This window comes from Notamacropus eugenii, chromosome 5, assembly GCF_028372415.1.
Source record: "Notamacropus eugenii isolate mMacEug1 chromosome 5, mMacEug1.pri_v2, whole genome shotgun sequence".
Classification (NCBI taxonomy): domain Eukaryota; kingdom Metazoa; phylum Chordata; class Mammalia; order Diprotodontia; family Macropodidae; genus Notamacropus; species Notamacropus eugenii.
In genome coordinates, this window is record NC_092876.1 from 67,155,854 (window position 1) to 67,182,078 (window position 26,225).

The 26,225-nt window shown below is 43.2% G+C and overlaps 1 protein-coding gene across 1 annotated transcript; it reads left to right on the plus strand.

Annotated features, from left to right (window-relative positions):
- Positions 1-7,974: 7,974 nt before the first annotated feature.
- Positions 7,975-24,196, plus strand: CATSPER4 (cation channel sperm associated 4). The gene is made up of 11 exons (XM_072609430.1): positions 7,975-8,081; positions 8,466-8,540; positions 8,834-8,977; positions 13,256-13,357; positions 14,633-14,730; positions 15,021-15,141; positions 15,536-15,669; positions 16,352-16,538; positions 21,873-22,093; positions 22,617-22,764; positions 23,675-24,196. The coding sequence occupies exons 1-11, from the start codon at positions 8,010-8,012 to the stop codon at positions 23,699-23,701; spliced, it is 1,329 nt and encodes a 442-aa protein (XP_072465531.1). The 5' UTR covers positions 7,975-8,009; the 3' UTR covers positions 23,702-24,196.
- The last annotated feature ends 2,029 nt before the right edge of the window (positions 24,197-26,225 follow it).

The window sequence follows — 26,225 nt, forward strand, 5'->3', positions numbered from 1 at the left end:
GTGACCTTCATTTGGGGTTTTCTTGGCAATGATAATGGAGTGATGAAAAAAGGCCAAGGTCTCCCAGTGCCTCCTGGGCCATCTCCAGTTGTCTTGATCTATATATCTGGCCACTAGGCTCAGATGGGTCTGAAGGAGAAAGTGAGACTTGTGACTTTGCACAGCCCTCCACCACTTACATCCAATTCACTTGCAAGTCATGGCATCTTCTTCCTGATGTCATGGTCTTCTTCAAGAATGAAGGACAAATGACAATGGAGTGATTGAGGGGATGCTCATTAATTGGGGGAAAAGCTGAATAAGTTGTGGAATGTGATTATGACTGAATACTGCTGTGCTATAAGAAATGATGAACTCAGTGATCTTAGAAGGGCATGGAAAAATTTGCATGAAATAATGAAGAAAGAAATGAGGAAAAGCAAAGAATGTTGTTTGTTTGAAGAATGACTAAGCTATTCTATTATAAATATTCAAACCAATTGCAAAGGCCCTATGAAGGAAGATGGTATCTACCTCCAGAGAAAGAACTGATAAATAGAAGTATGCATAGTATGGTTTTTACATATAGATAGATATGTATATGTAAATCTGTATTTCTGTGTCAAATGGTAGCCTTCTCCAGTACAGCGTTGGGAGGAAGTGAGGGAAGCAGTTGTCAAATACAACAAAAAATTTTTTTAAAAATATTCCCCTCCCATAAAAAACAAAATTCTTGGTGACTGAAAAGAGTAGTTTCAGTTTGACCATAAGGCCAGAAGTCAGACTGTAAACAATTAAGAAGAAGGCAAGAAGGAACAAAGTGAATGATCTTCTCTATGTGTGGCTGTGGTAGGATAAAGGAATAGGTAGGATGATAGGAAATATGAGAGAGAGCATCAAAATATGTTCTGATGGCAGAAAGTGAAGAGGAATTAAGAAGCCTCTTGACGAAGGTGAAAGAGGAGGGTGTAAAAGACACCTTGAAGCTTAACGTGAAAAAAACTTAAGATCATGGCCTTAAGCCTTCCCATTACTGGCTGGCAAATGGAGAGAGAAGAAATGGAAGCAATGTCCAATTTTATATTCTTGGGCTCAGAGATCACTGCAGACAGAGACTGCCATCATGAAATTAAAAGACATTTGCTCCTTGGAAGAAAGCTATGGAGAAGCTGAAGAACATATTAAAAAGCAGAGACATCACCTTGCCTACAAAGGTCTATATAGTCAAAGCTGTAGTTTTTCCAGTAGCAATGGATGGCTGTAAGATTTGGACTATAAGGAAAGCTGAGAGCCACAGAATCGACGTTTCTAATCGTGATGCTGGAAGAGACTTTTTAGAGTCCCTTGGACAACAAGGAGATCAAATCAGTCAATGCTTAAAGAAATTAATTCAGGCTCTTCACTGGAAGGTCAAATCCTGAAGCTGAAGCTTAAATACTTTGGCCACCTAAGGAGAAGATGGGACTCATTAGAAAAGACCCTGATGTGAAAGATTGAAGGCAAAAGGAGAAGGGGATGGCAGAAGATGAGATGGATAGATAGTATCATGGAAACAACAACCAAGAGCTTGGACAGACATTGGGAGATAGTGGAAGACAGAAAGGCCTGGTATGCTATTGTCCAAGGGGTCACAAGGAGTGGGACATGACTGAATGACTGAACAACAGCCAATTAAAAGGGAAGTGGAAGCCTTCCAGTAAGAAGGCAGGATTTGGGGAGGAGAGAATGGCTGAACCAGGTACTAAACTTCTTGAAGAAAGAAGGATAGTGTCCTACAAGTCGGTAACAGTTCCCAGAATCTTGGATAGGTGGTAAATATGGATAGAGTTAATATTAGTAGCACAAATTTCTTGGGGGAACAGGGAGAAATCTTTCCTGAAACAGACAAGTTGAAATCTTGATTGAATTTAAAAACTGATTTAATACCAGTTGTGTTTTGTACCATCTCCATTTCTAAACCTTTCATTTTCTGTTTAAACATTTGTTAAGCACCTACTCTGTGCCAATCACTGTGCTAAGCAGTGGGGATACAAAAAAAGACAAAAGACAGTCCTTGCTCTCAAGAAGGTTACAATCTAACAGAGACAACAGATTAACAAATCCATACAAAGCAAGCCATGTACAACAATAAATAAGAATTACTTAAAAGAGGGAAAGTTGTGGAATTAAGAGGGGTTGGAGGTTTCCTGTGGGATTTTAGTTAAGACTTAGAGGAAGACAAGGAGATCAGTAGTCAGAGGGAAAGGGGGAAAATATTCTGGGCATGGGGGACAGCCAGAGAAAATGCCCAGAGCTGAGAAATGACTCTTCTAAGGTCACACAGAGAAGTGGTAGATCTCCAATTCAGGTTTCGTGAGCACTCTTTGCTGTACTCCATCCCTGGCAAAAAGGCTGATATATATGGACAGCTACAAATGGACAAACTATGTTTTAAGCTCCAGTAAATCCTTATGTTACTATGTTCAAACACCCCCCTCTTAATCAGCGGCTCACTTCTCAAGTCAGCCTTTCTTTCCTCAAGCCCCTAACTTCAATTGTCAGCCAACATGAAAACACCACCTGTTCCTCTAAAGTCTTCCGTTTCTCCCCCCAAACCTCCTAATTGCTAGCAATCCACCAGAAGCAGGCAGTGTCTGCTGAAAATATTTAAGAAATAAAAACATCAGAAGGGCTAACTCTATGATAGCACCAAAAGCCTTTTACCTGCCAAGAGTTTCCATTTCTGACATTTCCTTCCCAGGTGATCACAATGCCAAGCCTGAAATGTGCCAGGCCATTGTATTTCCACCTCTCTCTGAACACTTGCCCCAGGAGGCTGAAGGATGCCTTTACATTTGTATGTCTCTGACTCTGTCCATCTCACGCACATGCACACAGCTTTGGGCAACAGTGTGCTGGTAAATGTTTAACAACAGGCTTTCTGGAAAAATGTATATGTATTGCTTACCTTCTCAATGGGTGGGGAAGGGGCTCCAGGAGGGAGAGAATGTGGTACTCAAAACTTTTAAAAATGAATGTTAAAGTAAACAAACTAATTGTTTTTTTTTTTAAAGAAAGAAAAACTTGTGTGTGGCACATTTCTAAGTTTTACCTGCATTATGAACATTTTTTTCATTACTTTTTAAGTTTAGAAATGAACAAAACAATAAATCAGGCTCTGATTTGTAGCATTTGCTTATTTTCAAGGTGTAATCTAGCACAGCTAGGTAGTACAACGGACAGTGCTAGGCCTGGAGTCAGAAAGATCTGAGTTCAAATCTGACCTCAGACACTAACTAGCTATGTGATCCTGGGCAAGTCATTTCACCCTGTTTGCCTCAGTTTCTCATCAGTAAAATGAGCTGGTGAAAGAAATAGCAAGCCACTCCAGTAGCCTTGCCAAGAAAACCCAAAATGGGGTCACAAAAAGTCAGACAACAGTCAACAACAACAAAAAGGGGTAAATGCGCACGTTGAAAATTTAACAACCGAGTCAGACCAAGCTGCCTTCAGTTCACCTCTGGCTTTGAACAACTACAGGATGTGGAATATAATTCTGCTTCCTCACAAATATTCTCCTTACCTGAGGTCTTTCCTACCGGAGATATGAGGAACACTACCAGCACTCTCCACTAGGGAGAGCAGTCAACAAAAAAGAATTTGGATGTAGAAGAGCTGGGGTCCCATCCAAATGATGCTATTTACCACCAGTGTGATAACCTTGACCAAGTGACTTCACTTCTTTAGGTCTAGGCTTGCTCATCTGTCAAATGAATCTGGGCAAAAGGTGAATTCTAAGGTCTCTCCATCTCTAAAAATCCAATGATCCTAGGAATAACCCGGGTGATTACAACGGAAAGTAGACTGGCCAAAGTGGTAAGCACCGTGGACCCAACTGCTCCCACTGTTCTCTGCATCATCTCTTCCCATCTTGGTTGGTTTGCCCTTATGTGGCAAGGACAGAATAGAGGCTCTCAGCCTAAGAAATACAAAAATTCCCCTCTACAGGATCCCTGACAAGTAACTAACCAGTTCTTTGGGAGAAGGTCACCACCATCTCCTCAGTCACCCAGGCTCACAACTTCATTTCCTCATTTGCACTTACCCTCCCATATCCAGTCTGTTGCCAAATATTGTCGTGGCCTTCAAATATTTTATATATGCTCCCTTCTTTGATACAGCCTCTGATTCTGAATACAGATTCTGATGCAAGTCTTCATTTTAAAAAAAATATTTATTTATTTTTAGTTTACAACATTCAGTTCCACAAACTTTTGAGTTTTAAATTTTCTCCCCCTCCCTCTCTTCTCCCCTTCCCAAGATGGCATGCAATCTGATATAGGCTCTACATAGACATTCATATTTAACATATTTTCACATTAGTCATTTTGTAAAGAAGAATGAGAACCAATGGAATGAACCACAAGAAAGAAGAAACAAAACAAAAAAGAGAGAGAGCAAAGAGTGCGCTTCGATTTGCATTCAAACTCCATATTTCTTTCTCTGGATGTGGATGGCATTTTCCATCATGAGCCTTTTGGAGTTGTCTTAGAACCTTGCACTACTGAGAAGAGTCGACTCTATCAAAGTCAGTCCTTGAACAGTGTGGCTGTAACTGTGTACAACACTCTCCTGGTTCTGCTCCTCTCCAGGTCCTCAATTTCCTTGCTTTGTCTTTTCTCACTCCAGTTCATCCTCCACTTAGCTGTAAAATGATCATTCCACAGTGTAGGTCTGACCATATCCCCTCTTTAATCAATATTTCCAATGTCTCCCTATTACCTCCAGGACCAAGGATAAAAACCCTATTGCTGGCTTTTAGAGTCCTTGACAATCCAGCCCCTCCTTCCTTTTCTGCATCCTTGTACATTACGCCACTTCCCAGATTTTGCCTTTGAGCTATGCTGACCTTCATCTTGCTCCTTAAACATGCCTCTCTCCTCGACTCAGTGCCTTTTCTTCCCTTTCTTTTAATAAGCTTTTATTGATACTTTCTTCTTGCTTCATCATAGTACCTCATATATCCCCCCCCTTTCCCTTCCCTTCTTAGAGAGGAATCATAAATGACAAATTATAAATATATAATTTTTGAAGAGAAAAAAAGTCAGCGCAACTGATGGATACATTGAAAAAGTCTAAAAACAGGTCACTGTGTAACACCTGTGGACCTTTCACCTCCTCAAAGAAATGGTTTGCTGGGATCTCCTTATGACTCTTCATTCTGAGCCTTATTTGATCTAATTTTTTTACATTTACTTTTGATTTTGGAGGGACTTAGTACTTCCTTTCTTTCTTTTTTTTTGGAGGCAGTAATGGTTAAGTGACTTGCCCAGGGTCACACAGTAAGTGTCAAATATCTGGGGCTGGATTTGAACTTAGGTTCTCTGAACTCTAGGGCTAGTGCTCTATCTACTTTAGCCACCTAGCTGCCCCTGACTCAGTTCCAGGCTGTTTCCCATGCCTGGAATACTCCTCCTCTTTACCTTCACCTCCAGATTCCGTGAAGAGTTTATTAAAATCTACTTTTTGTAAGATACTTTTCTAAGTCCCCTTCCCCTTACTCCCTGCATGTGCCTCCCCCCTGAGATGACCTCCCATTTACAACATATTTTATATTAATATATAATATAGTATTATCATATATCAATATAATTAATTTTTATCATCAATGTCTATAACTAGATAATATATTAACAACACATAATTATATAATAAAGCATATTATAATAATTATATATTAATATATCATCATAATGTGAACTTCTTGAACACAATGTTTTAGTCTTTCTTTGTATCCTTAGCACTTAGCATAGTGCCTGACATATAAAAAATGCTTCAGACGTTTGAAGACAAAGAGCATGTTCTTCCTCAAGCCTTCCCATTTTTAGGTGAGCCAGCCATAGTCTTCTAAGAGAAGAGTCTATGCCAGAGGTGGGTAACCTACCCCCTCAAGGTCACATGTGGCCATTTAGGTCTTCAAGTTCAGCTCTTAGACTGAATCCAAATTTCACAGAACAAAACCCCTTAATAAAGTTCTGTGAAACTTGAACTCAGTCAGAAGGCTGCACCTGAGAACCTTGCAGGCCACATGTGGCCTCAAGGCGGCAGGTTCCCCATGCTAACTCCCCCTTTTCCATCAGCAGACCATCACGCCTCCCCTTGATAAGGGGATCACCTGAAATCTCTTCACCATGCTGACTGACTCAGTTTTAAATACTCAATACTTTCTTAGCCCCATTAGTTGCTTCTCCCCTCTGATTGGAAGACTGAAGTATGGAGCAATAAACTCCTCCCAAAGTCATCCTGGGGCAGCTAAGTGATAGAGTGAATACAGTCCTGAGCTTGGAATCGCAGAGATTCATCTTCATGAGTTCAAATGCCTCCATTTCCTCACCTGTAAAATGAAATGGAGAAGAAAACGGCAAACCACTCGAGTATCTTTGCCAAGAAATCCTCCAACGGGATTGTAGAGAGTCGGACATGACTGAAACAAAGCCTTGTTTAATAGAGATTTCAGAACTTTCCAGACAACTAACTCTCCATTTTCTGTCAGCACCTCCACTTCTTTTGAACTCCTCAAACTATCATGCCCCTAACAGGTACCCCACCCCCCTGCCCACTGCAGCCTCCTTCCCCATGCTCTTCAGCTTCCTTTTGCATGTTCTCTCCCTCATTAGATTATAAATTCCTTAAAGGCAGGAATTTTCTTTCTTTTTCTTATTTGTATCTCCTGCACTTAGCATAGTGCCCAGCACATAGTAGGTACTTCATAAATGTTTTCTGACCTGAATTGAATTATAGGTTACCTGTCCTTTGGGAGGTGGAGTAGATATTGAAAAGACCAGGGCTGGGAATGAGTTGTAAAGGAGCCAAAGCCCTATTTGGGTTTCCTGAGACCTTGTCATCCCTGCAGTCTGGTTGACCTCTCTATCTGACTGTAAGTATTTCTATCAGTTGACCAGCTGGTCAGAAAGAAGATCACTTACTTTGGCAACTGAGTGGAAAACAGACTGTAGTGAGGGAGACCAAACAGTTGGTTACTGCAGCAGTCTAGGCCTGAGGTGCTAAGGGCCTGCCTCATGTGGTAGTAGAGTTAGAGAAGGTGGGATATATGAGAAATGTGAAAGAAAAGTGGAAATGCCATGGAGCTGCCAGGTGGTAAAGTGGATAGAGCACAGGGCCTGAAGTCTGAATGACTGAGTTCAAACCTGGCCTCAGACACTTGCTAGTTGTGTGACCCTGGGCAAGTCATTACACCCTGTTTGCCTCAGTTCCTTATGTATAAAATGAACTGGAGAAGAAAATGGCAAACCACTCCAGTCTTTGCCAAGAAAACCCCAAATGGGGTCAGGGAGAGTCAGACACTACTGAAACAACTGGACAAGAAGTGATAAGACTTGGCAGCAGATTGGATATGGGGGTGAATAAGTGTGAGTTGTTGAAGTTCATTTCACTTTACCTTCTGAACAGAAGTTGGGTAGGGACGAGGGTGAGAGAAGTGGTCCTGTATCTGTCCTGTTAGAGGCACTGAGGTAGAGTGGAAAGAATCACTAGTTTTGAAGTATATGTGGCTTTGAATCCTAGTTTGAATGCATTTACTTACTCATAATTGGTTTGGGATTAGTCACTTTTTCTCTCTAGGTATCAATTTCCTCATTTTAAAAAATGAGATTGTTTGTCTTCATGGTCTCTTAAGGGTACTTCTATCTCAAGATAGAAGATTCTATCTCTAGCTCAAGATAGGATCCCATGTTTATTCTCTGAGCCTTATGAGAGGTAGGAAAGGACCCCCTTTATTTTTAAATTTAGTTCAAGACCTATGAGATGAGTAACGTAAAATTTTGTGTTCTGAGTAGTCTTGATCTGGGTGTCCCCAACTTCCAAGTTGATCTTCTGATCCTTCAGAGAGGCCTGTGGGTTGGAAGGAGCCTTGAAGAGTTTGGAATGCACATAGTCACAGGGGCCCCTTTGTGAAGTGGCCTAGAAAGGCTGGTTTAGAATTCTTGGAATTGGGATTCTGTGAAGGTTGAGCATTGTGTCAGACTGGCACGATGAAGAGGGATAGAGCTGAGCGGACATACTGGGACACAAGGGAGAAAGGAAGGCCGGTGAACTTCCTCAGTGTAGGTGGTCCTGACACCTCAGGCTGGATGTTCTGGGTGGGGGAAGAGGGAGAGATTGAGAGACAGAAGGAAAAATGAAAGAGGAGGTGAAAAGGAAAGAGGAATGGAGGATCTCCCCATGGGAAGGATGCCTCCCCTGGCATAGTCTAGATCAGGGGTAGGGAATCTGTAGCCTCAGGACCACATGTGGACTTCTAGGTCCTTGGATGTGATCATTTGTCTGAGTCCACGTTTTACAGAACAAATGCTTTTATTAAGGGGATTTTGTTCTGTGAAGTTTGGGGCCGCACCTGAGGACCTAGATGGCCACATGTGGCCTTGAGGCCACAGGTTCCCCATCCCTAGTCTAGTAACTGAGTGAATCCTCCCTTTTCCCATCTTTAGACTGGATTACGAGAATCCTATGGAAGGCCAGAGGAAAAAGTACTCATCAACCGTAATGATGTCACGATTAGCAGAGTAAGGCCTTGGGTTAAAGTGACCAGGACCTCTGGGAAGACATTTCCCTTCCCACCCCATAGGTCCCTTTGCAAGTGATTCTCCTTTCCCCTTTCTTCTGTAGTGACACCCCCATTCAAGCACTCTGCCCCTTTCAGCCTCCTCCCACCCACCCCCCACCCCTCTGCCACCCCCAGGGTTTCCTCCCTGGTAACCCTGTCCATTGCAAACTTGCCTCTCCCCAGGGCTCTTTCTGTGGTGGTGTGGCTGTCCCTCCCCTCTCACGGTGATGTCCCTGTTCTCCCTGTCCTCAGGATGCCTGGGACATGCAGGAGTTCATCACTTATATGTATATCAAGCAGCTCCTTCGACATCCAGCCTTCCAACTGCTACTGGCTGTGCTTCTAGTAGCTAATGCTGTTACCATCGCTGCACGAACTGATGATTATCTTGGCCAGGTGGGACCAAAGACCCCATTTCTGACCCTCCAGCCACCCAAAGCCTTCCTCTTTTTTCCATTCCCCTATCCATCCCTCTCCTCATGAAGCACCTAGGGTAGCTCAGTCTATAGAACACTGGTCTTAGAGTCAGGAAGACCAGAGTTCAAATTCTGTCTCAGATACTTATTAGCTGTATGACTGTGGGCAAGTCACTTCACCTCTGTTTGCCTCTGTTTCCTCATCTGTAAAATGGGGATAATAATAGTACAAAATGTGAGATATAATATTTGGAAAAAAAAACAGTACAGTGCCTGGCACATAATAGGCTTATTAATAATATATGCTTATTCGGTTATTCTCTTCCATTCCCGTATAGCACCTCAATAACTCCTCAACTCATCTATTTCTTCATCCTTCCATTCCCATCTAAAGCATATTCTATCCATCCTTCTCTCTTGTCATCTCTCCATCTATCCTTCGCTACACATTCCTTTCCACTCCTCTCTCTCCTATCCATAGCATCCTCTAGTCACCCATCCATACCTATCATCATCTATTTATCCCTCATCTATCCTTCTTTTCATCTATCTCTTCCCTGTCCATCACTCCTTCCCATCTTCCACTCAACCCTCCATCTATCCCTCCTCAACTATATTATCATCTATTTCTCCCCTCACCATCCCTCATCCATCCCTATTCATCTTTCCATACTTCCCTTCCCAATTTATTCCACCCTGCTTCCACTTCTCTCCAATTCATTTTTCCTAATTCATCTTTTCATCTATCCCTCCCCCATTCTTTCCTCCATCTCTCCTTCCTTCCACGCATTCCTCCATCTACCATTCTCCATTTATCTTTCTTTGCATTCATCCCTCCTTCCCTATCCATTCACTTATGGATAAATCTTTATATCAACTCATCTTTCATCTTTCCACCTAAAAAGACTTCATTGAGCATTTTCTGTCTACTGTCTTTAGCTAAGCCTAAAGTTTGGGAGAGAAGAGCAAAGAAAATGCTATGTCTGTTCTTATTTATAGGGAATTCTTTATCCCATAAGAGAGACAAGACTAAGACATGTGAACCCTACTAGGTGCTGGGTGCATAAGAACCCAGCGAGAGGTCCACAGTCAGTTAGGCAAAATTGTAGGGCAGTCATCAGAGACAGATTGGAGAAGGCTACCTTGAGAGGATGAACTCTAAAGTGAACCTTGAGGCATAGGTAGGATTTGGAGAGACCAAGAGGAGGCAGTATGGTAGAATAAGAAGAAAACTGAATTTGGATTCAGATGACCTGAGCTCAGATCTTGGCTTTGGACATCAGCTGCCTCAGCTGTAAAAATGATATTACACCAGATGATTTCTGAGGAATCCTTCCAACTCCAATTCCATGGCACCATGAGGAAAAAGATGTCCATTGTGAGAAGATAAGTGCTGGAAGACACATAACTATAGAGATAGCTTGGTACCATGAAAAAGAAAGTGTTCAAGTGGGAATTAGGAAGACCTGAATTTGAATCATGTCCTCAGAAACTAACTCACTGTATGACCCTGGGTAAGTCATTTTACTTCCCTGGCCCTACGTTCATTATATATAAAATGAGGGGAGGGAATTGGATATACTTTCAAGGTCCCTGATAGTTCTGAAATATGTTCTTATTATTTAGAAGAGTACTTTATTGAGCTCATATGGCTCTGGAAAAAAGCTTCTGACACCAAATTTGATGCTTGTCCATAGTGAGTCCTACTGCCCTGCTGGATAAAACATCTCATAGTTAGGAAGCTACATCCCACTCTCCTCCCTTCCCCACAATGCTCACAGGCATTACCCCTTCTTTACCTTCAAACATCATTTGGACATAAATGGCTGATGTTCCATCTCTGTTGTTTGCCCTCATTATAATATCACTAGCATGTATCAATTAGCCAGTCCAAACTCCAGTTGGGGGTGATATTACTTGTTCTGAAGCATTTATCAGTACCCCAAGTTTTTTCTCTGGTCACTCTGATCTGGTGTCCCTCGGTTCTCAATCCCTAAGACCTTTTCATGGCTAACTTTTTTCACCAGTGTTTAAAAGCAAGCACCCTGACATACACAGGAAGGTCTGCTATTACAGGTTCTTAGATCTGCATTTCTAAAAGGAAAGCAACTTTTGAGGGATCAACAATCACCTTAATCAAGCACATATATATCGTTCACTTAGTTAAGGAGGAAAAATCAGCACCCTAACTTCAGGGAAAATACGGAGAAATAAAGATCAACAGAGGGCTTCCAGATGCCTGACAATAAACAATATATACATCACAAATCAACAGACAGAAAGCTATCTTACTATACATGCATAGTTACCAGAGAGAGAAGCACTAACATGAGTTTTCAAAGCCGGTAGGTTGCTTAGTGGCTTCCCAGAGTCTCATCTGACACACAAACCTTCTCCCAAATTAAACCCCCAAACAAAACCTCACCTCAGAGTAAATATACACTTTTCAGAGACAGAGGGCATCACAGCCCTTGAGAACCAGTGCCTCATTAACAAAAGGTATGGGTCTTCCTACAAATCTTCCCTAATTAAACTTCCCTTAATGGGTAGGCCCATTAATGGATGGGGAAGATCAGACCATCTCCTCTCCTCTCCTTCCCATTTCCCCCTTCACATAATGTGACTAGAACATTTTATTTTGATCTGGAGTTGTGATTTCATAGACATGGGTAACTCGCAGTATAGAAACACCTTCTACTAACTCAGATTGGTAAACAACCTGTAACTTATGATCTTGCACAGTTACCTAGGGTACTGCGAGGGTAAATGATTTGCCTGTGGTCATCCAGAGACTTTATCTAAATCAGGATTTAAATTCGGTTCTTCTGGACTCCAAGGCAGGCCTGCCATCTGTTCTTAAGATAAAGCTAGCAAGGTTACTGCAAATACCATAGGGCCCCTCTCTTTTACCTCCTAGGACCTTTGATTAACCTCTTGCTGTGTTTCTCCCCCTTCCTCCCAGCCAATGTCATCCCTTGGTAACAGGGAAGAATGAGGGAAACTGGTTTGAAGGTAGGGGTGTGCCAGAGCCAGATCCAATAAACCCGGGAGAGACTGATTCTTCAGATTTCAGCGTGGGCCTTTACACCTAGGAAATCACAACAAATCAGGCCTTGATTTCTTGTTTTGTTGATTGTGTAGAATTAAAAAAGTGATGGAGAAAATGTTAACAATTCATATTGAACTTTAAAATGCCTTTTGGTTGTTTTCTTCCTCCAGAAAGTCAGTTGTAAAAAACATTTACCAGCATAGTGCTTGGCTAAAGGTTTGACATCAGTCAAGGTGGAGTAAGTCAGGGAGGACACAGAGTAACAATTGAGAAGGGCAAGACATGATGGGAATGGAGAGCCAAAGGTGGGTTTCTAGCCCAGAAGACTGTGGTAATAGTGTCATAGACAGAAATAGAAATCAGGTTTGGGGATGGGATGGAGGAAGGTGATAAGTTTAGCTTGGGACATGAGGGTTGAGATGTGAGAGTGTTTCATGGGATATTGGAGATGCAGGTCTGTGGGGAACTCAGAGGAGAGTCAGGGCTAGGAGAGAATTTGGGGATTGCCTGCTTAGAGGTGACACAATGCTGGGACAGCAGATGAAAGAATTACCAAAGAGGAGAGAACAGGGGGGAAACCACCATATTTGGGGTCAGGAGATCTGGGCTCCAAACTGGCCTCTGTTCTTACTAGGTAAATGACCATGGGCAAATCCCTTAGCCAGGGGTGAGGAACCTGTGGCCTCTAGGCCACTGGAGCCTCCTTTCCTTCATCTGCTAAATGGGAGGGAAGGGGGAAGTTGGACCTAATGAGCTCTGAGTTCTCTTCCAGTCCTAGGATCATAGATATAATATTAGAAAGAGAGACCTATCTAGTCTGACCATTTTATAGATCCAGAGAAATTAAGTGACCTGACCAAGAGATAGTAGAAGAGCCAGGATTCCAACCCAGGTCCTTTGTGTCTATCACTCTGTCCTGTACTATGCTACCTAGGGTTGAGTCTTAAGAAACATAGTGGAGGGAGGAGGTAGGACTGACTAAAGACATTTTTCTCCTTTTTCACCCAATCTAGATCTAGGGTTCCACTCCTGTTGTCCTCCACCCTTGAACCCCAGGGCCACATCTCCCCTTACTCCCAGGTCTGCTCAATTAACTCTCTCTCTCTCTCTCTCTCTCTCTCTCTCTCTCTCTCTCTCTCTCTCTCTCTCTCTCTCTCTCTCTCTCTCTCTCTCTGTCTGTCTCTTTCTGTCTGTCTGTCTTCCATGTAGCAACACTATGAGTTCTTCTCTGCCATAGATGACATCGTGCTAACAATTCTCTTGTGTGAGGTTCTGCTTGGCTGGTTTAACGGCTTCTGGATCTTCTGGAAGGTGATTTCAGTCTTGTCCCTCTAGCCCCCAAACATGATCCCTGCTCCACCATGCTAAAGGCTTCTTTGTGTGATTGAGTGCATGGGCATTGGTGTGAGCAGGTGTCTGTCTCTGCAGCTTGGGATGGATGTGTGTCCATTTCTGGTGGGGTGGGGTATGTCTATATGTCTCTTGGAGAGGTGATTTTATGTCTATGATTAGATATCTATCTACCTATGGAGTGTTATATGTGTGAGTGTCTGATGTGTATCTCTGTGTCTATCTGAAGCGTGAGTACCTTTAGGTCTGTGTGTCTGTCTGTGGAGAGGAGACTATTTGTATATCTGTATGTGTCCATCTGTCCATCTTGAGGGAGTGATCTGTATGCCTGTGCATATATGTGTCAATTTGCAATATATGTATATGTCTATGTACAAATATCTGTCTATGGAATGTAGTGTTTGTGTGTGTGTATGTGTGTGTGTGTGTGTGTGTGTGTGTGAGAGAGAGAGAGAGAGAGGGAGTCAAAGAGACAGACGGAGAGGGAGGAAGAGGGAGGGAGAGAGAACAATCATTAAGGTGGATTGAGAAAGGCTTCTTGCAGAAAATGGAATTTTAGCTGGGACTTGCAGAAAACCAGGGATCCAGAGGAAGAGAAAATGCATCAAGTTTGGAGATGGAGTATATGGTTTGAGGAGTAGCAGAAAGGAGTTACTGAGCCACAGAGTGAGGAAGCGGGGGAGGCTAGAAGAGTAGAGTGCAGATTAGATAATGAGAGGTTTTAAAAGTCAAGGTTTTAGAAGGATTTTGATCCTGGAGGTGATAGGGAGCCACTGGAGTTTATTAAACAGGTGGATGCCAAAGTCAGATCTGAACTTGTAGAACAGCTGAGCAGGGAATGGATTGGAATTTCTTATGCTCATTCTTCACCCTTCCATCTATTTCTGTGCAGGGTCTCATGAGACTGCATGGAACAAATTCATAAAGGAGTGATCATGGGGTTGCGCTCACTATTTTCAGGGTCCTGGGCAACTTCTTTCTCTGATCCCAACTCTTTTTCCTGATACTGGTTCTGCATGAAAATTCAGGAGTAATTAGTCCTTCTTCTCAATGGTTCTCAAAGCTCTGATGCCCTCCCCAACTCCCATGGGACTTGAGATTGTGGATCAAGGCAGCATGAGGCATGGGCCTCTGCTGCTGGTGGTGGTAAAAGGCACTGGACCAGTGAGAAGCAGGGAAGCTGGGTCTTAGGTGATTCCCTCTGACCACCGCCTTCCTTTCTCTCCTCCTTCCCAGGATGGATGGAACATACTCAACTTCCTCATCGTCTATGTGCTAGTGCTGTCCCTCTTCTTTGATATATTCAATGACATTGCCATTGTTTATACCCTGAGGTAGGTGGGATGAAAGGACCAGCCTATCTCCTTGAGTCAGAGTTGCTGCTCTACAGAATGAGTACTAGGGCTTCAGAGGAAGGCAGAAGATGTGGGGCACCTGCAGGGGTGAGGATAAGTACTTCTGAGAAAGAGGAAAGGTGGGAAGGGGAGTCAAAGAGCTGGGAATCACATGCTTGTCCGACCACCTTGAATGAAGACAGTAGAGAATGGAATGGAGAGAGAGGGGACTCTCTCTTGTGGGGGGAGAAAGTTGACCAATCCTCTCCCCTCCCCTTTCCCCTCTCCAGGGCGTTGAGATTGGTGCAAGTATGCATGGGAGTGGAACCCCTGGCCCGGATTCTGCGTGTCATTATACAATCTGTGCCTGACTTGGCCAACATCATGGCACTCATCCTCTTCTTCATGTTGGTCAGTCCCTTCCTTGGGGCCTTCTTGGGGGGAACTTCTCTCATCCTGGAAGCCTTTTCCTACCCTCCTTCCTAAAACCACTTCTGACCCAAGCCCCTGGAGATAACACTGCTCTTAGGGTCAAGAGATCTGGGTTCAAATCCTTGATGTGACATTAGCATGACAAATCCTTTTACTTCCCAAAGCCTCCCTTTTCCCATCTACATAATGGAGGTAATCTTACTTACACTATTCATCTCCCGGGGGTTTTGTGAGGAAAATACTAGACCCTAAAACAGCACACAAACACTATTGCAACCTTCTCTTGGCCTTGACTTCTTCCTCTTTAAAATGAAGGGTTTGGAGCAGATGATCTCTGAGCACCTTCATGGTCTAAATCCTTTCATCCTTGTAGGTTTTCTCTGTTTTTGGAGTTACCCTCTTCGGCTCCATGGTCCCTCAACATTTCCAGAACATGAAAGTAGCCCTTTATACCCTCTTCATCTGCATCACCCAGGATGGGTGGGTCGACATCTATTCGGATTTTCAGTAAGTTATGGGTGTCCCTGAGAGAGGGGATGGCGATGGGCCTTGCAACAGGACCTCTTCCCTGAGAAGAGAAATATCCTACAAACTATGATGAATACAATAGAATGGGGGAGGGCATGGTGAGGGACCTTTGCCTGGGTGCTAGAGTTGACCCAGAATATGATTCCAGGGATTCTACCATGTCATGGACAGTGAAGGAATGCTAAGGCCATAGCCTAAGATTGAAGAACTCTCCAGGTCAAGGGAATAAAGCCTGAAGAAAGAGCAGAGATGAGGTCTCCCTCATTTGTCACTTAAATGTCTGGTTTCCTAGGAATGAAGGAAATATTTCAATTTTATGTGATCAAAACTGTCTGTTTTATCTTCTATGATTATATATACATATATATATAGCCTGTTTAGTTAGAAAATCTTTCCCTAATATATTTGTGCATGGTACCTACATCTATTCTCTCTTTTTTTTTGATGATGTGACCTTTTAGATCACAATCCATTTTGGAGTTTATTGAGGTATATGACATAAACTCAAGTTAATTTTCAATACTCTCTCTCCCACATCTCATTTCAATTTAGACCATCTTCCTGAATTCTTTTGGCCCTCCCCAAGTTTAAGCATATCAGAATCTCCATCCCTTACTCAGGGAAGGGGCACAAGGTGACAAGGGGTCCCTGCTGTCTCCAGGATGGAACAAAGGGAAATCGGGATAGAGATCGGGGGTGCTGTTTACTTTGCCATCTTCATCACTCTTGGTGCCTTCATCGGCATTAACCTTTTGGTGGTTGTCGTGACCACAAACCTGGAAGAGATGATGAAAGAGCAGGAAAGGGAGCAGCAACAGCAGGAGGTGACGATTTTAGCCAACTTGGAGGTAAGTGATGATCCTTGATGGATGTGTCCTGATCTGGGCATTGGGGCTCCCTTGGGAGGACACCATAGGCAAATCAGTAATCCTGGGCCCTGGAGTCAGGAAACAAGATACTTAGGAATCAGAGGTGTAGATCATGACAAAGATTTCTGAAGTCTGAAAGTTCTGAGAGTGAAGGGGTCTTCATTTTCCCAAGGGTCTAGCTTTTCAAAGAGTTTAATTTCTGAGCTTCCAGACCTTCAGGGATAAGATGTATCTGAGGATAGACAAACTGCAGACGAGGTGGGACCAGAGAGGAAACCTGGCATGGTGGTCAAGACAGTTGGACTGAGATTTAAAATCCTTGCTTTACTCCCTACCAGGCAGGTGTGTGACCTTATCTCCAGGTCTCAGTGTCTTCATCCATAATATCAAAGCTTAGACATGAATTTAGGGCTAGGTCTCTTCTATCTCTAAATCCTATAATATCATGTCTTCCAACGGAGTGAAGATTTGGGGCAGCAGTGCTTCTGGAAGGTAGACAGATGTGTGGATAATGCCTGCTGCTGCTGCTGCTGCTGCCACCACCAGTTTTTACCGATTGAGGGAAGAAATATTGACTGGGACATAGAGGAGGGAGGAAACTAGGGGCATTATGACAGTTATCCCAATGCCTAGAATTCCCTCTGGCTATAGTAACTGGCAAACCCATTGTTGTTGTTTTTTTAGTTACATAAATATTTATTATATGGATGACAAAATTATATTTTGGACCCAAGTCTTTATTAAAAAATGTTTATATGTTTATATCTGTAAGCCAACCATTCGAAAGATTTTATTTCCTATTAGGTACTTGTAATTAGTGACTTGTAATTAGGATATGGTACCACCAATATTGGAGGGAGCTAGGTAACTCAGTGGATAGAATGCTGGGCCTGGAGTCAGGAAAACCTCAGTTCAAATATGACCTCAGACACTTACTAGCTGTGGATTCCTGGGCAAGTCACTCATCCTCTGTTTGCCTTAGTCCATTGGAGAAGGAAATGACAAACCACTCCAGCATCCTCGCCAAGAAAACTTCATGGACATCATTGGCATGATATATATGGTCCATAGGTTTATGACTCAGCTATAGATTTTTGAGTCTAATACTAATAGCCAAGTTTCCCATAATCATGATTAGCTTAAAGAAAATTAATAAGCTTTCTCAAAAAATTTCCTTTATAAAAACAAAAATAGAATCATTTGTTGAAGCAGTTAAACATTAACATCTCTGCTGATGTTATCTTATCAAAGGTGTTGCTAGGGGAATTTTATTTAATTTTACACACATTTGCATTTAATTTTAACTCATTTGTTGACTTTTTCCCCCTTTAAAATCTCACTCATCTGTAGCCTGGTATCAAAATATAGCTATAAGAAAAATAGTTTGAAGTTTCTTCCTCATGGCCTCAACTGCAAGGAAACACTTCATTATGTCTCTGTCCTCAAGATGATGTTTTAGCAAAGAGCTATGTGAGTTAAGAATAGGAAATCATTTAATAGAAACAGGAGAAGGAAGCCAAATAGTTTTCTATATCATCTTAGTTAGAACTCACACTATATTCTTTCTTTGAAGTATTGTAAATTCAAGAATATAGGACAATTTAAAATTTATTGATATTTGGAATATATTTTGTATTTATAGTCTGAGAATTTGTTATATTCTGGAATTTTAGAATTACTAGTTTTGTGACCCTGGGCAAATCACTTAACCTATTTCTGCCTCAGTCTCTTTGACTATAACATGATCTGACTCTTTGTGACCTGATTTGGAATTTCCTTGGCAGAGATGTTAGGGTGGTTGGCAAACCCATTGTTAAGAGGCATCATGGTATAGTGGCATGAATGTTGGACTGGGAGACCTGTGTTTAAATCCTGACTCAGACATTCATTAGATCCTGAACTGGTTGAACGACTGGTCTAAAAAAATATTGATGAAAGGCTGTATGATGACAAGAAGGCATTTCACTCCCTCCACAAAGTATGACTCTAAGCCTTCATCGCAGTATGGAGGCCACCCTGGGTTCTCAGAAAATATGCTGGTGAACTATAATATCTGGCTGGTTTTACTATTAGGAAAGGTTTCTATCATCGTCCTGGCAATAAGATGTGTCTTTGGGATTAACCTGCTCAGTCTAGAGGGGCTCAACTCTAAGTAGGCTTGCTATCTGGGGATGAATTCTTTTGTCCATGACAATCCATAAAACGAAGGAAAATACAGAATGATTCTTAATCCTATTTAGCTACTTTCCGCTTTAGCAGTAACGATAGCGGGATTGTGAGAAAGAAAGCAGAGGGGATTAAGAATCCCATGATTTGAGAACTTCCTATACACATTCATTTAGTTGCTGGTACTCTAAATATCCCATGACTAATGTCCAATGACCCTTAAACCTATATATTCCACACCATGATGCCTACACCCCAGCCATCCTCTTCTTCCTATCAGAACCTTCTTGGATTTTGCCCTTGGGAATGCTAAACTATAAGTGAACCTTCACCTCATCTTGCCAGAAACCTACACATCCTTCCTGGTCATCTCTACATCAAGTTGCCTCATGGGTAGACTCTCCCAGCTTTCTAGCTCCACTTTATGCATTGTCTTCCCATCCTCTAGGGCAGGAATTGTAGCCATTTAGGAGCAAAACTATTTGATGACCACATGTTTCTGTGTTTTCTGCCTTTCTTCATATTAATGATCACAGATAGATGATCCCAGATAAGGTCGTTGAGAAAGGTGACCTCTTTCAAGGAATCTTATGATTACTTTATAATATATGCACAGAAAACGCCTTATTGGAGGTAGCATTTTGCACTTCAGAATTAATTTCTTTTATGTGTGTTCATCCTTTGTTGCCAAAGAAGACCATGCCATCAGAGAAATAATGACATGACTTGTACTTGACTTGTTTTGTTAACAAACAACAAGGGCCAAGGGAATGTGTATGCTCTGCACCTTTCAGACCATATATCCTAAAATGGAATGCCCAAAACTGAACAGAATATTCTATGTGTGGGTCTGAGCTAGTCAGGGAACAAATGATCATTGTGTTCTACACTCTGCTCCTATCCATGCATTTATCCTATACTTTAGGAAGATTTCTAGCATATAGTGTAGATTGAAGAAGGATTCCCAAGAGAAAATGAGATCTTCCAGAGGGTCCTGTCTGGAGATGAACTTGTGTTGAATGTACCAAGTGCCCAGAATATGGCAGCTATTACTAAATGAGATCCAGAGTTTCTCAAGAGTTCAATCCAACCATCCATACTAGTGAAAAACCAAGTTGATGAAGGGTACCTGTTGTTCAATATGCAGTTTCATGGACAGCCTGTAGAGCTAGTTAACAGCATTCCTCTTGAATTGACACTGCAGATGGACAATGAATGAACAGAATTTGTACTGAATGACCAAAAGGAGGAAAGGGGTGTGTGTGTGAAGCTAGATTACATTTGGAAACTGTAGTACTATTAGTAATTTCAACGTTCTCTCCAAATCAAAAATGTTAACATCTTCCAATGTTGCTACCTGGGTGCAAATCATGAAGTACCACAATTTACAAAGAATTTTAATTTTAGAATGCCTGAAGGGCAATGAAAAGAGGTATGTGGTAGAGCTGAGTAAGCTGGAATTTATTGCCAATGACGAATTTTGCAGGAGATGGAAAATAAAGGACATTATTACAGATGCATGACCAGAGAAGGCAAGCCATGTGGCAAGATTGAGGGATAATTAATGGACAGTCCATGTACCATTTTAGTATCCATGTGACAGCAAGAGATCTAGTGGATAGCCCCTAGTAGATTAGGTTCAACTCCTGAGAAGTTATAGGAGAATATGAACAGGAACTGACATGATAAGCACTGACATGATGGTGCATAGCCATCCATTGGAAGGAGTGCCCACATTGGTGATATCACAGATCCTTGGAGGAAGTCCCTAATGGATTGTCCCAGGGTTTTATCCTCAGCCCTCTATTCTTCAACATTTTTATCACTGACTTGGATGAGGGCATAAATGGCAGGTTTATAAAATGGGTAGATGACGCAAAACTAGGATGTATAGCTAATAGACTGGGCAATAGAACTGGCATCTAAAAAGGCTAGAACATTGGGTCAAATTTAATCAAGCTAACTTTGATAAGGAAAAAAGTAAAGTCACACTCAGGTTCAAAAACTCAATTTCACAAGTATGATACATAATATGGGAGAATAGTGGCTATATAGCCCTTCTGAAAAAAGATCTAGAGGTTTTAGTGGGCTACAAGCTTGATATTAATCAACAGAACAACATGGCAAATGAGTCAGAAAAGTTCATGTAATCAGTCACAGTGCGTACTAAATAGAAGCAGAGTGCAGAAGACAGGCAGTGATAATTTGCCTTCTGCCCAGCTTAACCCACAACTGGGGTACTATGTTTACTTCTGGCCACTACATTTTAGGAAGGACCTTAATGAAAGTGAATTATCCAGAGGGCAGTCAGGATATCAAGGGATCTAGAGTTCATGCCATATACAGATACATATTCTAGAGGTTGTTAGGCATTCCAGTGCATACAGCACCAGGTGAAGGAGACAAGAAGACCTGAGTAGAAAACCTGACTCAGATATTTGTCAGCTGTTTGACCATGGTCAGATCACTTAACCTCTGTCTGCCTCAGTTTCTTCATCTGTAAAATGAGGATAATAATAGCACCTGCTTCTTAGGGTTGATAGGAGGATCAAATGAGATCATTAACTATGAAATATTTTGCAAACCTTAAGGTACTATATAAAGCTAGCTTATCATCATCTTTACTATTACAAGGAGAGTGGAAAGAACTGGAAATAAAGGTATATTCTAGAGAAAACTTAGAAGAGACACAAAAACTGTACTCAAATATTTGAAGTGTCACCATTTTGAAAAGTGATCAGCTTTGTTCTGTGTATTTTTATAGGCAGAACCAGGATTAGTAGGTAAAAGCTAACAGAGAGGTTGATTTTGTCTTAATGGAAGGGAAAACTTCCCAGCAATCAGTTATCCCAAAGTGAATCAGGTTTCCCAGGAGGTATGAAGATTCCTCTTCCTGGGGGCTCCATCTGAGGCGGAACGACCACAAATCCAAGATACTGTGGAGAGGAGTCCTGGTAGAGGTTGTGCCTCCTCCAGCCTTGGTGATTTTGCTTGCCCGTGCCGTCGGGCAAATCTCCACTGCTCTCTACTCCTGTTTCCACACCTCTAAAATGGGGATTCAATTCACCGCTGCCCTATCTTCTTCACAGGGCTTTGGGGAGAAGAGGGCTTCTATAAAAATGTGAGCTCTGATTGTATTGTGCTTAGATGACCCAAGAGGACTACACAAACGACGAGAAGCCAGAACTTCAGCTAGTGCATTGTAAGGAATGCATCGGGGAATGGGGCGGAGCTTCGAAGCAGGAGCCGCTGTCTGGCGGGCCAATGCAGAACCTCTCTGAGTGTACCTGCGACAACTTCTGCCTGGTGCTGGAAGCCATCCAGGAGAACCTACAGGCCTACAAGGAGATCCGAGAGGAGCTTAACAAGTATGCCCGGGCTTGGGGGGAGAGGACCTGGAAGGGGCAGGTGGAGGGGAGAGAGAAGAGGGCAACCCAGGCTCTGCAGGCCAGAATCCCAGCTGGGAGGAAAGCGCTCAGAGATTTATCTTGCAGGGATATCCAGAGGGGAAGGCGGCCCTGGGAGAGAAAGGGGAGGCTTGGGAAAGGGGTGGTGGTAGTGGAGAGGGGATGGGGGAGATAACGTAGGAGAAGGGAGGCAAGTCTGTTAGGGGATGGAGACTCCTGGAGGAAGTAGGAGGGCTGCAGGGAGGAAGTGTCCTTAAAGGAGGACCCCCGGGATGGGATCAGGGTGTGCGGATGACTGCGGGGGACTCTCACTTCAAGAAGCCCCATTATTACATCCCGTTCATTCCTTCCCAAGCCTCCTATCTTAGTTGAGAAGCGTGCTGGGCCAGGCTTCTCTCTGTTCTCAGTTTCGGTCACCCTCGTCCTCTTTTTCTCCTGTCTCCGGCCCCCATGGCCCCCTCCACCCCCATCCCCATCCCTCCAGGATTGTGGAAGAGGTTCGCTCCATCCGCTTCAACCAGGAACAAGAAGAAGAGATGCTCCAGCGCAAGTGGCACCGGACCCTTTCTGGGGACAGCACAGCCTCGGTGCACAGTCAAGACATCCTCTCCAGGCTCATGAGCAAGGATAAGGTGAGTAGGCATCCTGATTTTGGGCCGGCCTCCCCCTGCCCAAATTCCAGGCTGCAGGCACATTGTGTTGGGCCCTTGTGGGAAGAGGGAACTCCCCTCCCCCCCAAATGGGTCGGTACTTAGAGCTTAAAGCCCATGGACCCCAACAAACCCGACCTCCACTTTGCAGATGAGGAAAATGAGGCAAAAAGAAATTCAGCAATTTGCCCAGAGTTACATACTCTGGATCCTTAGAACATTGAAAGGTTTTAAGTGAAACAATTTAAAAGCACTTATTTGAAATCATATTGTCAAATGGTGTTTGTAAGGAGTTGGAAACACCAGGAAGACTGGAAGGTCGGTTCTGTTCCCTGGGCAGACACATTTAAAACAGGCTGAAGAAACAGAGTACTGCCAAAAGAGTTCAGGAGTTGGGGTAGTAAGACCAAGACTCTAATCCCAGCTCTGCTACTTAGTATGTGATCTTAGATGCATCTGTCCTTCTCTGGGCCTCAGTTTCCTCATCTTTAGATTGAGTAGGTTGGTGAAGGGGTGAAAGGTTTCCTTAGGCCTTAAGGCCACCTGTGGCCCTCTAGGTCCTCAAGTGTATCCCTTTGATTGAATCCAAACTTCACAGAACAAATCCCCTTAATAAAAGGATTTGTTCTGTAAAACTTGAACTCAGTCTAAAGGCCACACCCAAGGACCTAGAAGGCCACATGAGGTCTTGTGTCCTCTAGATCCTATCCAAGGCTCCTGCTGCCTTTACTATGGTTCCAGTTAACCTTACGAGGCCAGGGCCACAATAGGAGTGCTACTAGGCACACCTAAAGGTAGGTGGGGATGGGGGGGTGGGGGTGGAGAGTGGATGAATGTAAGGACCTACTCCTCCCTCATCCCTCTCAAACAAATACTCCTCCTGGCTCTTCAGATTCTGGATTCCAGAATCTTTAGATGAATGGATGAAAGGGCAGGACCCAGGACAAGAGCAGCTGCATCCACTCCACCTTCTGGATCTGCCTGCAGCCCGGGCATGACCTTGGAAACTTCCTCCTGCTCTTCCTGCTGGCAGCTCCCCCACCCTGGGATTGCAGTCTCTGCTCCAACAGTCAAGTTCTTCCTCAGAGCTCCTGATGGGTGTGGAGGCCTGGAATTGGGGAGGGTAGGATATCTTGGTCCCACACCCACTCTTCCACTCTATCAGCTGCCAAGGAGAAGGGTCAGTGAAGAACCCTGGACTCTGGGTGAGGCCTTGGGTCTGGAGAAAACAGTCTGGCCTATGGGGCTGGAGAGAATGATTGTCTTAGGATGGAGATGTGGAGATAGGCACTATGGGATGGACCTGGCTCCAGGAGGTGTGAATATTCACTGCTCAATGGGGCACCGCAGGGCTTGGCTCTGAACGTTACCAGGGTGCATAGGATTAAGAATAAAGTAGAAGGTTTTGAGGTAAGTGTCTGTCTGCTCTGTTCCCCTTCACCATCCAGGGGTAAGCCTTGGCCTGAGGTGGGAGGGGCACATGGAGAGGAAAAAATGCCAGCTTTATGGGTCAAAGTGCTGTGCTACTTCCTGCCAGTGGGGCTTTGAGGTAAGTCATTTAACTGCTATTGGCCTCAGTTTCCTCATCTATAAAATGAGAGGGTTGGATTGGATTCTTTAAATAACAGGCTTGGACTAGGTCCCTTCTGACTCCAAGCCTGTGATTCTCTGAATCAGGATCTGTCTCACTGCTGTTTATTCTTTTCCAGCAGATATTTTCCACCTCGGCTCCAAGTTGCTCACTGTCGTGTCTCTTCTTGCAGCTGTCACTTTGAGACAAATGAGGGAAGGGCATCAGGGCAAAAGTAGAAGGGTTGGTCTAGGAGTAAATGAATGAGTGAATGAATGGAAAAGCTGACTATGCTTACTATGTTCCAAGCACAGGGGTTACAAATATGAGGGTGAGAGAGCTCCTGACTTTAGGGAGCTTACATGCTCATTAGGAAAGACAACCCATATAAAGCAATGGGAGGTGGAAAGGGAGAAGTACTAAGTGGGGAGTAATAGAGGGTATGGGGCCAAAGGAAGAGGTTTGGTGGCTTGGTTCTGGACAAGAGGAGTTAGTTTACTTAATGGCTTTTATTTGTTAGAACCCAAAGGAAGGTTCTGTGGAGGGATAGAGGTTATTGGAAAGTAAAAGATTAAAAAAAAAGCAATGGAACATTTAAAAACAAAAAACAATGACAGGGTGAGATCCAAATACCTCTAAAATCTGCTCCCCTTCTCTGATTCTCTCGGGTATAATTCTAGGAAAATTCAGGTTCCTGGAGACCAGGATCTGCTAGAAAGAAGATGGAGTATCTTAATTCTCTCTTCATTCTTTCCTCTGGCAAGGGACACCCCAAGGGCAGTGCCTGGACTGTGTGGGTCCCCAGAAAACAATGGATGACTGCTTGCCTCTCTAGTAAACCCAAGGTCTTCCCCTTGTTGATAGGGACCTGTCCCCCCTTGTTGATAGGGACCTGTCCTCAAAGAAGTATTATTCTAAGAGTATTACTCCAAGTCTAGAGGACTATATAGTACTTTAAGATGATGGAGGACTGCCAGAAAATGAAAGTATGTTTTCTACCAGTCCTGTGAGCTCAGGTACAAGATCTTTCAGTTCTCTACTGTGTTATATAAAATCTGGATTTGATGCTTTGTCTGCCTATGGGGAATTAGTGGCCATCCTTATGTTCTTTCCAGGCTTTATCTGGGTGAATAAAGCCCTTAGAAGTTTGAACCCAAAGTTTGCACAGCCCCTTTGGGTCAGAAGGGAGTCTGACCCAAGGGTTACCCTTAAAATACCATCCCTTGATCCTACTATCCCATTAATCATTTATCTTCTGTTTCTTCATTTCATTACCACTCCTATGAATAGTAGTCTACACCTGCTGCTTCCACTTACTTAGCATTGACTCCCTTCTCAACCCAGAATCTCAGAACCAGGGCCCTAAAAGACTACCTAGTCTAACCTGTTTAGGAATGGAGACTTGGTAACTCACTGGATATGGGGGAGAAGGCAGGAAGGTGTGGAAGTGTCAGAGACTAGAAAGATGGTTTTGTCCTTCACAGAAATGGGAAAATTTATAGAAGGGATAGGTTCAGAGGGGAAGATAATAAATTCTGGTTTGGGCTTGGGATGCTATGCGGCTATCCAGGTGGAGATTTCCAGAAGGGAGCTTGTAACATGAGACTAGCTCAGGAGAAAAATTAGATGTAGATATATGGATTTAGAAATCATCTGCATGGAGATGATATTGGAACCTGTGGGATCCAGTGAGATTATTGAGAGAGCTTTGACAGAGGAAATAGAGCCCAGGATAGGGCCTTAGGGACACCCATGGCTATGGGGTGGGGAATGGATAATGATCTCTCAAAGAAACTGAGTGGAGACAGGTAGGAGGAGAACCAGGAGAAAGCAGTATGATGAAAGCTGAGGAATGAGAGGAGAGAAGGGGGAG